The 16,317-nt window shown below is 40.5% G+C and overlaps 1 protein-coding gene across 4 annotated transcripts in view; it reads right to left on the bottom strand.

The window, feature by feature from the left end:
• Positions 1 to 16,317, bottom strand: part of Astn2 (astrotactin 2) — a 986,452-nt gene that overhangs the window by 39,565 nt on the left and 930,570 nt on the right. For all 4 annotated transcript variants that reach the window (XM_063287034.1, XM_017593112.3, XM_017593110.3 and 1 more), the window contains one exon: positions 13,358 to 13,499. In XM_063287034.1, the coding sequence (XP_063143104.1) occupies positions 13,358 to 13,499 (142 nt within the window). The remainder of the gene's footprint in view (positions 1 to 13,357; positions 13,500 to 16,317) is intronic.

A 16,317-nucleotide genomic window follows, 5' to 3' on the forward strand; every position in this document is an offset into this window, starting at 1 on the left:
GAGAGAGAGAGAGAGAGAGATTATTAAATCAAGAGGCAGAAGAGCCAGAAGCTGAGTTTATTGGTCTACAAAGGGCATCATTCTTGTCCTTCGGAGCAACACACTTCACACTAGCAATTTTACTTTTGAGACACCATGAGGGACTTGTTCCTTTGGCCTGCCACTGGCTGTCTAGATGTTTATAAGGGTATTGAGATTCCTGGAAAAATGTTATGATGCTAAGACAGATAATATGGAAAATTTCACAAGATTAAAGCTAAGACAAACACAAAACAAGTTGTGGGTACCACCTCTACTTTTTGTCCCCTGAGGATATTTTCGTGGATTTTATACCCATCGAGAAACCAGAAAAACTCCTGTTTATTTCTCCTGTGGATTCTGAGTGGCTTCTTTGCTCTGAGCAGTGTCTCTTCAACCTGTTATGGGACTTAGATATGATTGAGACAGAGCAATTGAAGCATATTAATTTCACGGTCTATGCTAAGGGTGAAAGGATTTGCATACAGCCCTGGGAGTTATATCTACAGCCCACTCACCCATAACCTGTCCACAAGCAGGGCAGCTCCTTCTGGGCTTGTCCTAATCTGTGAATGTTTCCCAGAAAGAAATACTCACTTCTTCTTTTTCTGGCTAGAGAACCTGATGAAATTCCCTGTAAACAGGGCCTCTCCCTCCCCTTTGCACTGGCCTCTCACATGCTAATGCAAATCAGTCCTGACCTAGCCAGGGGTCTATGGGAAGGCTGCCAGGCGCTGGGGAACAAACATGCAAAGAATGTTATTTCATTTCTGGCATCCTGGGGAAAGAGGGCTGAGAGAGGGAAGTTGGACAGCGAGAGAACAAACTGGGTGGATGGAGAAAAGAAGACATTTTTATGAATGTATAAGGCAATGAGAGTGACTAAGACAGGAAGGAGTTTACACGAATAAGGGGCCTACTGGGTGCCAGGAATTACTGTCTGAAACTTTTAACTGAAATTGTATGTTTGACTGTTCAAAGTACAATGTATTATTCCTGTGTCATAAATGAAATCAATGTTTTAAATTTTTTTTTCTGGTTAAGTACTGTTTGTCCGTTTGCTACAGGGTCGAATTCTTAGCACAGAAAGATCTGAAACTTACTGTGTAATCCAGGCTGACCTCAAGCTTGTAGTAATCTTGACTGAGCCCTCAGTAATTTTTCATATGTTAATTAGTGGCCTACTGGTGGGGTCAGGATTTGAATCTAGATTCAAGTTTTTACCCTGAACATCTTCACAAGCTTCATGATTAGTTGTTTTTTGTCATACTTTCAAGGAAAACTCTGAACACCATTGTCCCACATCCTGTCATTCTCAACACTATCTCTTCCCTTACATCAGCTGACACAGACCTAACAGCAGAGTAATTACCTCTTATCAGATCTATTATAAAAAGTTTTGACTACTATCCCCAACCTCAGCCATATACCACAGATATTTCTCTTTACTCCAAATTGCTATTCTCACTATTGTTCAGAATTTATCAATGGCTCCCTAGTCTGCACCATAGGGCTTTACCAGAACTGCCTCCCCAACTTCTTTTTTTTTTATCTGCCTCAACTATCCTGAGCATTCTGTCATCCTCCACATGGAACTCTTTCAATATATCAAATCCTTTCACAGTTGTTTCAACCATTTCTTCTACTTAATAGGTAAACTTCCCTGTTCTAAATGTTTAGTGCGACCAAAATCAATCTCAAAGATTCTTCCTCCAAGGACCACTAGATAACAAAGATTATAGCTTCCTTATATATGTCCCATGCTTTCATGTGGGACCAACATACCCTAGTTAATCGTCTGGTTGCAAGTTTGACTCCAACACCAGATGAAGCTCATTCAGCAAGAGCCATAGGACCTCAAAGTCCAGCTTAATCTCTATGTAAAGAAGGTATGCATAAAATTTTGATTCTGGTGCTAGAAAGCTTCCGTTAGAATCAAGGTTCAACCACTTACCAGTTAAGTGACCATAGCAAGTCATATTTAAGTGTTGTTTTCTTTATTATAAAATATAACATTGCTAACATTCAAAGAGTTAGTTGACCTAAACACCTTAGCACAGTGCTGGCACGTAACAGTCAAGTTTGACAAATAGTTAATGGTAATGGTAGGCAGGCACCTGGCATGGCTTTGTTTGTGGTTAATAGCTACAACTGTTTCTTTCAAACACTATCATGGAGTGATGCTTATTACTGATATGTGGTGCTTGCTGAATTAGGCATCAACCAAGTGCCAGGCCATGTGGTTGTTAATGAATTCGCAGACATGTAACATATGAGTCCTGAAGTCTCTCTACTATTGGTCAATGGCAGAATCTCTGTGATTCTAAAAGCAAGAACAGGTCGAAGGAACTCATAAAAGATAATCAGAAGGAGTCATAAAACATCCCTTATTTTAAGTTATAGGAAAGTGACCCCAAACTGCCCACACTTTATGATGAAAGAATGTCAAGGGTCTTGTTTACCAGCTGAAAACACTTGCTTGTAAAGGACGATCTTACATGTATTTGGTATACTTCATGTTCATTGGTTTTGCCATGCCTGGGAGCTGTGTGAATCCTCAGCATGAATAAGAAAACTCACATATGAGGTAAGTGATTCAGACCTTCAATTCTAGCACTCGGGAAGTAGAATCAGGAAGCTCTCAAGTTCAAGGGCAGCTAGGTAAGCAGAGCAAATTCCATGTCAGTCTGAGCTTCATAGTTGATCTCAATAAAGATAGAAGCAAAACTGTGATTCTCTAAAGCAGGCAGTAGCAATCTCTCTATTTTACACAGATGTGGAAATTATGATAGCCCTCCAAAAGTAAATATTTTATACAGTAAAACAAAACAACAAAGTGAAATCAATCAATCAAACAAACAACAACAAAACCACATGAGATTTGAAATGACCCTAGGGCAATCTGCCTTGATCATATGACCTTAGCCTCAGACGATTTAGAGTACTTGAATGTATGGATATAGGACATACATACATACATACATACATACATACATACATACATACAGCAATATGTGGTTTACTGTAGATTTAAGAACCCTGATCCAATCCGACTTTGAGTGACATAGGATAGACCATGGAGATGTGTGGGTCATAGATACCTGTATTCTCAGGCAATGTAATTCTGTACTTCAAATAGAAACACAGATTGGGGTTGTGGGTAGATGGAAAGCTCTGTCCTCAGAAGAAAAGAGAACATGTAATAATGGCAAAATGTCAGAAGTCTGGATTTTGTCTCACCTCTGCCTCTCTACACATCATTAATGCTGGTCCCCTACAGTCCACTAACACTTTCACATTATAAGTCTGCCCAGAGCCTCCTCTTTCGCACTTGTAAATGCAATAAAGTGAGGGAGAGCTGTGTCTCTGCCCATAGCCAAGATGTGGGGAATACGAAAAGCTTAGAGGACCTAATCTTTTACCTGGGTTCATTCCTGAGTTCCAATCTGAGCAGGAGAGGACTTTTCGACTGACCTGTTTGTACTACTGGTGAGGAATGTGAAGTTTAAACAGACAGGACTCTTTGTCCACACTAAGATAATTGACCTAGGTGGGGATTGTGATCACAGGGAGGACATCTGTTCCCATACTGAGCTATCAATATGCTTCTTCCTAAAGGTGATGCTAATGTAGACAGTGATAATAACAACCTCCTGGGAAAGGCCATGTGTCAAGAGTTAGCACCGCTGTGTGTTAATCCTGGCTCTGTCTGCTTATGGAACATACAGGCCTCTTAGAATCATGATTCTTTCACAGTACACAAAGAAAATGACCCTAAATTCTGTGAGCCATGATTTGCAGATTAACTGTTTGTGTGATCAGTTGTAAATTGACTAGGAGTTATGTCTTCCCTGTAGACATGAGCACAGGCAGTACAGCATCTCTACCTCGGAGCTTCCTCCTGCTCACCATGAAGATTTAGTACTGCCAAAAAGTTGCTTTTTTTTCTGTAATACCACCATCCTTGCCCTCCACATTCAAGCTGCATTCTCTTCTGTACCGTGGAAGTCTCCTGATTTTAATTATTGTATTCTGACAGATATTGTCTTAATCTCTGTGTTAGTTTATTATGGTTGCCCTAAAACATTATCCCAGATGTATCTAGCTTAGTTTGAGGTGCCTTGTGGACAGCAACTAATACAACCTTCCCTACAGCTTTCCACACTATAGCCATTTACGAAGAAAGGAAGGAGTTGTTGCTAGGTATTTTGGAAATTACCTAAGCCATGCTGCTCTCTATTGATTCATCACATTTCTTCACACTGGATAAAGTTGCTGAGGCCCAATCACTCTCTTTCTACCTACGGCAACTGGTTTATCTGACTCTCCATCCAACCCAGACTAATCTCCACACTACAGTTAGAATCGCCACCAGACAGCACAGGTTGAAATCAACTCAATATCTTCTCAGAAGATTCTGACAGTTCCCTGTGACCACAGGAGAAGGTCCATCTCTTTTGCTTGTCATTCAAGGACAATCTTCACAGCTCAGAGTTAGTTTCCACCCCCTTCCACCCTGCACAAATTCACATGAGCAGTCTGTGCCCTGTCCTTCTGGAATCCTGGCTGGTGTCCCATTCCTGGATGAAATCCTGATGCAGTCTGAGGAAAGAAACAGTCTGCCTTAGAGTCCCCAGCAGGTTTTAGGAGCCTTGCTGTCTGTCTGCTGAAGAACAGCATTCTTTTTCCTCTGTGAGTCTCTCTTGGCTTGTGATACGTGGCTGTGTTTGCTTCTGGCTTGAAGACAGCTCTTCCCCTCTCTGGGGCCCCAAACGTGCATTTTGAAGAGGTCAGTGTGACCTGATGTTGAAGAGAATTAAGTCACTAATCTGCCCCCACTCACCCTCATTTCCCGAACAATAAGGATGGGCACCATAGTCAAAGACAGTCCATACTCCCCCTGATTGGGGTGATGACACCAGAGGCCCTGGCCCCTGGCGACATCAGGTATGCTTGACAATTCTCAGCTGGCTGCTTGATTAGAGCCTAACAACAGGGTGTTCCTGGTCCTTAGGCTGGGATGTGGTATGAGAAGAGGAGAATGGAGAAAATTCACAGAATGGTGGGAGAAGAAACATACTGATGTTGTACAAAGGAGACACTGAGAAAGGATAAGTGAGGAGAATGGAACAGAAGGAGGAAAGATGCAACAAAGGAGATAGCAAGTCAAAGAAAGGTCCATGCAGAGGCAAACATTGGATAGACAAGACATGAAGGGGGAGGTGGTACCCATAACTACCAGAAGGAAAATCAAAATGAGGAAGAGGATAGAAAAGGAAAAAAAGGAACAAGAAAAGAATGAATAGAAGTGAAAGCAGAGATGAAATTAAGAGTACACATGGAGGGACCCATGGCTCAAGCTACATATGTAGCACGGGATGGCCTTATCGGGCCTCACTGGGAGGGGAGGTCCTTGGTTCTCTAGAGGCTGGAAGACCAAGCTTAGTGGAACGTTGGGCAGTGAGGCAGGAGTGTGTGGGGGGGAGTGGGGGAGCACCCTCACAGAAGCATGGATAGAAGCAGGATGGAGAGAGGAAAGAGGAGCACAAAGAAAAAAAAGTTCATAGTGGTAAAGTAAGACTCAGAAAAGAGCAGGGCAAGAGCTACATGTAGCCCCTTCTGGCCTCTTTGCCTGCTGTGTCCTGAATCTGCTTTGGGCAGCAGCCTCATCTCATGTTCATTCAGATGCTGCAGCGTGGTCAGCCAGGAAGACTTCCTCTTTGTGCATTTCCTTTCTTCTAGGAGCTGGAAGTCTCTCAAATGTTGTCTGGGTCGTGTCTGGGATTTGGCTCAGAAGCCAAGGCAAAGGAAGAGAACTTTAGCTGTATCCTGAATTCAAGTCTTCTATGTGGACTGATGCTGGCCTCTCAGGCTGCCAGGGTTTTATTATATCTCTCCACTTTGTCCAATCTCGGGAGATGTACAAGTTCTTGGTTTTGAAAATGTCTTGGAGATGGCCTCTTCAAGTGTCTACAAAGGGATAAGTTGAGACACCCCAATTGTAAATCACTTGGCCAAAGTCTCATAACCACTTAGGACAAGAGACAGGGTGGCCCTTGGGTCTCTGGCCTCTCATCAACTGGGCAAGCACTTTTGAAAGCTAGCCCTAGAAGACTTTTGATGACTTTCATTCTGCTTCCAGTAAATTCTCTGCTAATTCTTGGCATGAGGAGAGAAAATAAAGAGGGTAGGGTAGGAATGTAAATAAAAAGAAGGTTGGGGTGTCATCTAATATAAAATGATGGCATGCATGGTGGTGACCTTAACTGCTTTTTCAATGGGCTTCCTAGACTGTACCCAGGAAAGAAATGATACCCTGAGGGTGGTAGAGAGCCCACACACTTTGCCCTAGGCTCTATGACCCCTGAGTATTTGTAAAGTCATCTCTAAGCTAGTTGTCTGAACTTCTTCACAAAAGCATGGGAGTATAGAGACTAGAGAATAACTCATCCCATGAAAACTGGGCCTGAGAACACCTAAAATGGGATTAGGAGTCTGTTCCTTGGCAGAATAGGCATCACAGTTTCTCTGGGTTTCCTGCCGTGAAGACTAGAGGGCAATACAAAGTTAGGAGCTCTGGAGTAGGTAGTTTAGTATTTAATGAGGAAACTGAAAATTATTTTTATATATTGTTCTCAATCCATATATAAAAGGATCTTCTTTGTGGAAAGGGTTCCATTTTAACTCTGGGACATGTATTATGTGTTTGTTAAGTTCTTGTTGATATTATCCAGTGAGGGCAGTTTTGAATTCAGGCCCTGGACCTATGTTAGGCATAGGCATGTATATGTATGTATGTATGTATATATATATATATATATATATATATATATATTCTATGTTTCTCCTTTTATTACCTTTGTGACTGTGGTAAAGTTTTCAAGCCACTCTGTACCTTAGTTATTCTACCTAGATACAGTATTTTTAAAAGGACTGGTTAAAATAATTTTTAAAAGAGAGAAGATGAGGGAGAGAGAGAGAGAGAGAGAGAGAGAGAGAGAGAGAGAGAGAGAGAGAGAGAGAGAGAGAGAGCGCTTGTAGGGACAGAGTAACAGAACAATCACTAAGGTTATGGAAATTTCTTGACTGGTAAGAGAAGTAGGAGAGGGTTGTGAGTGATTGAAAAGAAGTGGGTATGTGTTCAATTTTTGCACTGAATTAAAACAAACAATAAAAAAGCATACTAAATCATTATGACTCTAGTGCATGAGCCAGGTGAGTTCTATAGTCAAGAAAGGATATGAAGGAACATGAGGAACCACTGAGGAGAAAATCCAGGGAAAAACATAATAAAAGTGGGCATTGGTGGTAAGTACCTCAAGGAAATAGGTGTTCCTGGAAAGTGATGATATGGGCGAGAGTTGGGGGTAACACAACATGGTCTCCTACTGGAATGCGCCGAGCACCAGGGTGCCAACATAAGACATTGGTTTTGAGGTAAAATACAGCATCATAAATAGTAGTAATCATGGCTATTGTTCTTATTCTTGTTTTTTATCAAGTACCAGTTATGAAGGAGGAAGTATTTTATGTCCTTTTCATGCATCATTTCACTTATGAGTTAGGGCTTATCATGACTCTACCCTATAAACGAACATAGAGATGTCAAGAAACATGTCCAGGGCATAGAGCCCAGATAAAACCTATCTCTATCTACTACAAAGGCACAATTGTGTGTGTGTGTGTGTGTGTGTGTGTGTGTGTGTGTGTGTGTGTGTGATATGTTACTAGGGATGTAGATTCAAAAGCTCTCTTGTCTTTCCTGTTGCTTCTTTGATAACTCTTTACAAGTATTTACAGTCAAAGGAGATATCAAACTGTTGTTTCACCTAATATCTAGGATGATGTTTGGAAGAACAGTTTGTTTCTTCCTAGTTTACAGAGGAACTTAATATCTCCATTATATAGATGGGGAAAACGATACCTTAATTACTTTCTGAGATACAAAGGCTGTGATAGAAGTCTTCTGGTATCCATATCTGGTATTTCTCCCATTGCAATCAGTGTTCACTGCTACTACAAGTCTCTGGCCTGGTTATTCATACAACTGCATCCACATGTGTGGGAATGAGCATGACAAGAGCATAGTCGGAGCACTGGCATGACCTGGGACATGGACTCAACTCTAGTCCTTCTTTATCATATGATTTGTACAAAACCATTACCCCCTTAAAGCCCAGTTTCCACATCATTGTTATGGGAGATGATAAGAACACAGCTATTCTATCATAGAGCTCCGGTGAAAATTACATGAGATCATGTGTATGCCTTACATGGTTCCTGGCACAGTGACTTCTCTGTGTAAGAAGAGTATTACTATTATCCAGAAAGTTAAGATGCAGTACCATGAGAATTGGAATTCTGGTTTGAATTCTGAATGTATACCTGGTGCCCAAGTCTTAGGACAGCTGAGTTTAGCTTTCCATTATCAAGGCAGAACATCAAGTGTGGAGAAGGAGGAACTGGCCCAAGGTGGAACTGAGCAGTGAAGAAGGTTGTCTGCCTTATGACCTCACAGCCTTGTTTTATGCAATTCTCTTCATCCTCCGGGGCCTTGGTTTTTCTTCTACTCATCCAGCCCCACCCACCCCTACTTAGTCTTTCCCCTGAGACTCTGTTCCCACCATGGATGCTGGCACGTCATGCAGTACCCAGGCTTCTTTGGCATTCCTTTCATACAGCAGAAGCCAGAGAGGTGAAGGTGGGCCTGAGGCAAGCCTCTGAATGTGTGGGAATGAGCCCCCCACCCCAGGAATCAAGCCTGGCTGCTTCTGGCATGTTTACTGAGGACCCCTTGGCAGCCAGCCATTATTTGAGAAGGCAAGGCAGCCAAGACAAGACGGAGGCTAATTACCTTGAGTAATAGGAAATTGGAAAGCAGTTACAAGGAGAGACTCCAGGCCCCTAGCCAGGTAAGGACAGAGACCTTGAATGCTCAGCCTGGCTTCTACAATTGGTCAAAGAGGACACTCCCACTCAAGGTCACTGGACTTCAACTATCCAAGGGATAAGAAGCTGACCCCACTATTGGGCCTTTGGAGGACCCTCTCCATTTTCTGCTCTTGTTTGTTTTCATTCAGACCAAAACAAATGAAACAAACAAGGAAATTCAATTTAAATGGGGCACAGTTGCTGATGTTTCTGGTTTGTTACAGGAGGGTGAGCTTAGGACAGAAAATCAGCCTTGACTTTCACTCCTCCAATTGGTCTTACCCTGAAGCACTGTGTAAAATTACATGGACAGAGGGGCTGCAAAGGCAATTTGCCTTACTAGGTAGGGCATAGAAAAGGAGTTTGGATGAGAGGAGGCAGAGCCAAAGATTCAAATAAGAAATAGAGCGGAGAGATTGATATGCACTTGGATAAATAAAACCTCCAGAGAATAACAAATGGGAAGGAAAATGACAGACACAGACAGGAATCTATAGAGAAAATAACCAGAGAAAGTTTATAAGATAAAGAGATACTAATAAGGTAACAGAGAGGCCCTGGATGGGGCACAATGGAAAGTAATAGAAGCAGATAAGTGAGAAGGGCAGGAATCCTGGGACTGGGAATGAAAATAGATCCCATGGCAAACATACAGTACACAGAACACTCAAGCTGTAGGGACTTTTATGAGCCTTCATTTTAAAGTTGCTGCAACTTCTGACCAAGAAGAGTATATGGAGTTTCAACCCAGCAGAAGCAGAGGGTGCTTGGCATGAACCCTGGCTTATTTGTAAGCACACTGAATCTTTTCTCTACTCTGTTGAATCTTTCTAGAAGCTTGGATGGAAGAGTGAGTGGCTGACTGTGCTAGACATAAAAACCCAGCTTTCTGAGCCTTTCCTTCTCTGAATCTGTCCATTCCTCTTCTTTTTCTGTCTCAGAGGACTCTTTTCAGGTGGTTGGACCCAGTCTTGCTTCACAGAAACCAACTCCCCTGAAGTTGTCCGAAGAAGAAGAAGAAGAAGAAGAAGAAGAAGAAGAAGAAGAAGAAGAAGAAGAAGAAGAAGAAGAAGAAAAGAAGAAGAAGAAAAGAAGAAGAAGAGGAAGGAGGAGGAGGAGGAGGAGAAGGAGAAGGAGAAGAGGAAGGAGAAGGAGAAGGAGAAGGAGAAGGAGGAGGAGAAGAAGAAGAAGAAGAAGAAGAAGAAGAAGAAGAAGAAGAAGAAGAAGAAGAAGAAGAAGAAGAAAAGAAGAAGAAGAGGAAGGAGGAGGAGGAGGAGAAGGAGAAGGAGAAGAGGAAGGAGAAGGAGAAGGAGGAGAAGAAGAAGAAGAAGAAGAAGAAGAAGAAGAAGAAGAAGAAGAAGAAGAAGAAGAAGAAGAAGAAGAAGAAGAAGAAGGAGAAGAAGAAGAAGAAGAGGTGGGAAAGGAGAAGAAAGAAGAGGAAGAGGAAGAGGACAAAGAGGATGACGAAAAAGAGGAGGAGGAAGAGGAGGAGGAAAAGGAAGAGAATGAAGAAAGGAGGAGGAAGAGAATGATGAAGAAGAGGATGAGAAAGAAGAGAAGGAAGAAGAGGAGTAGGAAGAAAAAAAGGAGGAAGAAGCAGGAGCAGCAGTAGAAGAGGAGGGGGAGGAGGAGGAGAAGGGGAGAGGGAGAGGAAGAAGGAGGGAGGAGGAGGAAGAGGAGGAGGAAGAAAACTGATCATGAGGAATTGATATTGAAGATCATTAATCCTTCCTGCTGGCCTTCTATGTCCAGGCAATCTGGCAAACTCTACGCACCTAGTATGTTTTATTCTTATTAATAATGTTCTCTGTTCTTAAAACTTGTCAGGCAGGAGTGACTCTATGTCACTTAGAATAGTGAAAGATAATTTGTCTGGGATCAATTTCTGAGCACGCAGGGCAGAATCAGGATTCCCACCCAGGCTAGCCTGTCTCCAAAGCCTGTGCTCTTTACGCTGCCCCATGTGGTGTTTTTGGCTTAGAAGGAAGAAAACAAATTTTGCTGATGAATGAGCAAGTAGAAAATGAGAAACTCGAAGAACAGACATGGGAGTTATTTTAAAACTCAAGACCAAGTCAGTCAGACTTCATGGGAGGATAGCCGCCAGTGGGATGAGAGACTGTTCCAAACAACATTCTAGCTCCCTGTCAGAGGATCCCATATCACAGGGCCATTAATGAAATCTATTTCAAAAAGAAATAAATAAAACAAAAGGGTGTCCAGAGATAGGGAAGGCAAACTTATGACAAACACATTTCTAAAGCAGAGGAAAGAAGGTGACACCTACCTCAACAGTTGGGTAGCAGAGATGATGCCAAGGAATTGGATAAAGATGAAATGAGGGAACGTATTTATTATTTAAAAAATGGTATCCAATTAATCAGTTCTTAGCATTAATTGATTTTGGGGATTTATAAGCACATCTCTCTGCTTTTTATATAAGGGGATTGTAGACATTAGCTAAGCTAACATCCAGTTGCTACAATACCACCTTAAGTCAGGGCTACTTCTTCTGACTTAATGGATAAGAACCCACCAGGTAAGACTGATTTGTTATACTCACTCATCGGATCCATCAGTCTAAGATTAGATGAGGAGCAGGGGAAATTCATGACTTCCATAATCCAGTAGTAATAGCAACAGAAATAACACTTAATAGTTGTTATAGTCTCACTAGGGGCTCACACCAAGTAATCTAGAAGGACACATAGACACATGAATGGGTAGATACATGGAAAGAGAGAGAATGAGAGGCCTCAGGGTGCCATGCACATTCTCATAGAGAAGGAACTGGAGACTCAGTATAAACACCAATAAAGAAAAAGTGGTAGATTTGAACCCAGATCTATCTGCCTCTTGTGCATGTGCTTGAGGAATGGCAGAAGTATCAGAAGTCAGCCATCAGGAAATGTTCTAAAAACTCTACTTTCTCAATAGCATCATAGGTTTTAGTGTCAGAGAAGACCTGACAGCATTTACTTTAGCTGTGTGCTTGCTGTATTGCACCAGTGCAAAAACTGGAGCTCAGATATCCAGTGCTCACTGATTCTGGAACTCTAGAGTTGTGTTCTCAAAATCCAGATTCCAGTCCCAGTATTCACCATTAAGACTGCGGTCATTCCTTAAGGCCTTGCATACATCATACTTCTCTGGTTAGCTTGCCCAGATATCTCTGTGTATTACAGAACTCCTATTTCTATAGCATCCCCCTTTGAAGATGAAGTTTGCACTGTAACAACTCTGAGATTGTAGGGTCAGGGTTACAAGTTCACAGTGATATTCTTGAGTTTGGACTATTGATGTATGTATCTGTACGGCAAGGTATTTAAGGTTATACAATTAAATATACCAAAATCATCTTTCTTATTCCTGCTACGTTGCAAGTGATCGAGGATAGGCCCCTTTGTATCAGACATAGGCATATGCGAGGAGACCTGAGTACAGTCTGATGACATAAAAGAAATCCTTAGAAAAACTGGGAGTGAAAAGAGAATTTTCATACAGTAAGTATGATGTGTATATACTCAGTGTAAGAGTATGTAAAGAGATGGATGAATCATATGGATAAATAAGTAGAAGAAGAGACAGGAGAGGTAAATGAAGAATAGATTAATGGTTGAGTAGATGAAGAAATAAATGATGCAAATCAAAGAATCATTTGAGTAAGTGTTGAAAAGCTTAGCACCTCACCAATTACAGCTTTCTAGAGGAATAAAGGGAGGTGGCCTGTGATTTCATCATTAACAACACGATGAGTGTGTCTCTAGAGCTCCTTATTGTTATTTATGATGCTTGCTTCCAGATGTGACAATCCTCAGAGGTTAGAAACAAATGATAAAATAGCTTCTTGTTTCCTCTTATAATACCAAATGAAGCTGAGTGTGACTTCTAAAGGTTTGGATACAGTAAGTCCAGTAAAATGTAATATATATCCCATACATAACACACACACATATGCACAGCTGTCAAAGATGATGTTTATGTGATCTGTATATATCAGTATAGCTTAATATATGCATATACATACTTATACACATCTCAGAGACATTATGAAAAAAAAAAACAGAAAAGAACAGTAGGCAATTATTGCCAAGATAGCTCTCCCTCATAAGCTGCACTGTGACCCTGAGTCAGCTTTTGTCTTTCTCTTGGTGGCATATTATTTATCAGTAGGAAGAACAGAATAGAGTTTAGTGTCTGGCTTTTATGAGATCTGTAGCACTCACCTGGCATGCCTTACTGAGGTCTACAGTCTAAACAGAAACTTCTAAACCTTTGACTTTTTAAAGTTACATACAGACAAGCTAAGAAACATTGGGCTTCTCTGAAAAGAATGACTCCTGTTACTGCTTCCAGCTGAAGGCCATCGTCATTGCTTCATACTTCCCAGGAGCCCACCACCTCTTACTTGTAAAGGCCATCTGGCTCCAGGCACTTGAAGATCACCGAGTAGATACTGACTTCCGGGACCTCTCCGTGGCTTCGACCAGCAGCTACACAAGATGTGCCCAGGCCAGAGAGTAAGTCATCAGCAAAACTCAGGAATTCTCCTGAAAGGAGATACAAAAACAAAAACAAAAACAGAAACAAACCAGATCAGCTCTCTAGTGCAAGTCTTGGTGAAAAGAAATTGTAAGGGGAAAAGGCAGATCTGAAATGTTGCAAATTATCATCTACAGTGCCTATTTGCTATTGGAAAAATGGGTTCTTGCTGTGTAGCCAAGGCTGGCTTTGTATTTGTCATTTGTCTTCTTCAGTGTACCACCCATTTGCAGAGATTAAAGTTGTGAGCCACCATGCCAGGCACATGATGACTATTCAAGTTTATGCCTGAATTTTACTACCTGTGAAATAAAACATTAATAATGAACTTTGTCAGATATGGTGAAGCTAAAAGGAAGTACATTATTCTATAACAAAATACATGTAAGGGCAAAGGAATTATTTCCTCTTTTGGTGCAGAGTAACTGTTGATCTTGTCACTGTCATTTTCTTCTGACTCTATGACCAAAGACTTTCTTCCTTAGGCCTCCTATATATCAAAGGAGTGGTACTTAGGATGAAAGAATTTTCATATCACATGGCCATCCTTTTGTGCTCATGGGGAATTCATAAAATGTTATTTGTAGGTGGATACAGATAAGCTAGGGAAGGGGAATTCTATGACTAATTAGTAATGAAGGTCACAGGCAGAGAAGATGACAGTGGAGGATACACTAAGTACTTAAGAGTCCCTGAACTCTGTACCTGCTAAAACCTACCTTAACCATTGGATTTAAGGAAACATTTGAAGTTGACCAGAAAGAGAACTCTGGAAAGAGCAATTGAACATTTAGAATCTAATAATTTAATATTTGCTCTGACGAGAGTTTGAAGATTAATTTGAATAGAGAAACTCATTTCAGCACCTAAGTTTTTTCTATATAAGGTGAAAGTACTATAATAATTCTTGAAAGATAAAATAGACGTAGAAAAACATGTAAAGACGGTGTCATGCTATTTAAACAGCACAGAATTAGAGATAACTAAATATTCAGCAATGTACAAATGTTTGTCAATTGTAGCTCAATGATATTAAGGGGTACTCCATAAATATTAAAATAACTTCTTGGAACATATGAAGGTATAAAAAAGGACATTTTTGAGATATGTAAGCTAAAAAAATAAAAATAGGACACAATTGTAGAATATCATTTTATAAAATTTCACACATACATGATTTTAAAACAGGGAATTAAAATATGCTTACTAGTGTTTTTGAAGTAAGATGACAGACACTTTTCTACCTTATTATTTTTGGTTTTAACGTTGTCCTCAATAAAAATAAAAATATACAGCCATTAACAAAAATAAAAATCATTCAAATCCTGAAACTAGATAGAGAGAGCCTAAACAGCCTCTTACTTGCTTTAAAATAAAATAAGAAAAGTGGGTAATTTAGAGGCAAAACAAGAGTATGTGAAAGTATTTTATACCACACAGTAAGTATGAAGTGTTATGTATTGTTTCCTAACTTATATTCATATAAAAGAGTCAATTAGTTGCCTTAGAGAGGAATTAATGTTTCTCCCAGAAGCCATAGTTGGCCAAATAAAAAGATACAGGACACCCCCCTCAAGTTGTTGGTCATGGGAATACCATAAATTTCTCTAAACAACACAGGATATTACTGAGGCTCTTGATTGCCTACCAAACTTTGTGATAAGATCCTTTATTGAAAACAAGGTACATGTTGATCACAAGCCACAAGGAAATAAAGTTAGTAAATGACCATAAAACTTCTTCCCTGCTGGCTAGCTTTCATGGTACCAGAAGTTGTTACACAGGCTGCTTGATAGAAAAAGTCGACAACAGCTTTGCCAAGATAACAATTGTGTGAACTATAATAATAATTACAGGAAAAATGTATGCCCATGGGTGTAATAGTGGTATAATTATTACTAGAGTATGCAACTACTTTCTGGGTGAACTTAAATCCTACTTCACAGAAGAAAAGACATATCTGGTATCGTAAATCTGGCCAAGAATCAAAGGTTCAGGAGATCAGATGTCCCCAGGATGAACATGCTACTATTACTTTACTAAATGGACACAGTACTTTTCTATACTGAAAAACTGAAATAGCTAGGATCTTATTGGAGAAGTTTCTTTGTGCAGTGTATGGTGGGTAGTGTACAAACTCACAACCATCCAAGGTACTTAGAATATCAGTTGATTACTTAGCCACAAATGAATAATCTATATTATACTCCTCTACTCTGAAGCTCAGAGACCATCATGAATGTGGAGGCAGAAAAATGTAAGGACCAGAAGTGAGGAATAATGAGAGCCAAAGAGTGTCTTCTGGACATGGCAGGACTGCTGTGCCTATGAATTCATAGTAGCCTGTGGTTGACTACACAATTCATTTAAAAGATGGAGCCAATCAGCCTTTCAGCTAAGTTAGAGATTGGATTGGGAGCCCTCACACCTAACTGAGGAGCTATTGAGTTGATGTCTGTGGGAGGGAGTCAGTTGTCTTTAAGAGTGTGACCTCAGTAACAGTTGCAGAAAAAACAGTTGCCTGGGTGTAGTAACGGTATATCCACATAACAGTGGATAGTTCTAAATCCCTGAGTATATGGATAGCACAAATTGGTCTAGGTGGGTGAGAAGTTGAGAGTGGGTAGAAGAAGTATATATGGTGGATTTTAGAGGAATTAGGGGAAGGAGTAGAATAAATATGATCTATGTATTATATTGTATGTATGTATGCATTATATATTATGCATTTTTATGTACTTAATAGCCCCAAATTACTAAAATTATTTTTAACTCTCCTACCCATCTGTGACACCTATCAAGTACAACAAAAACCAGCACAAAACT

This window comes from Rattus norvegicus, chromosome 5 (assembly GCF_036323735.1).
Source record: "Rattus norvegicus strain BN/NHsdMcwi chromosome 5, GRCr8, whole genome shotgun sequence".
Taxonomy (NCBI): Eukaryota; Metazoa; Chordata; class Mammalia; order Rodentia; family Muridae; genus Rattus; species Rattus norvegicus.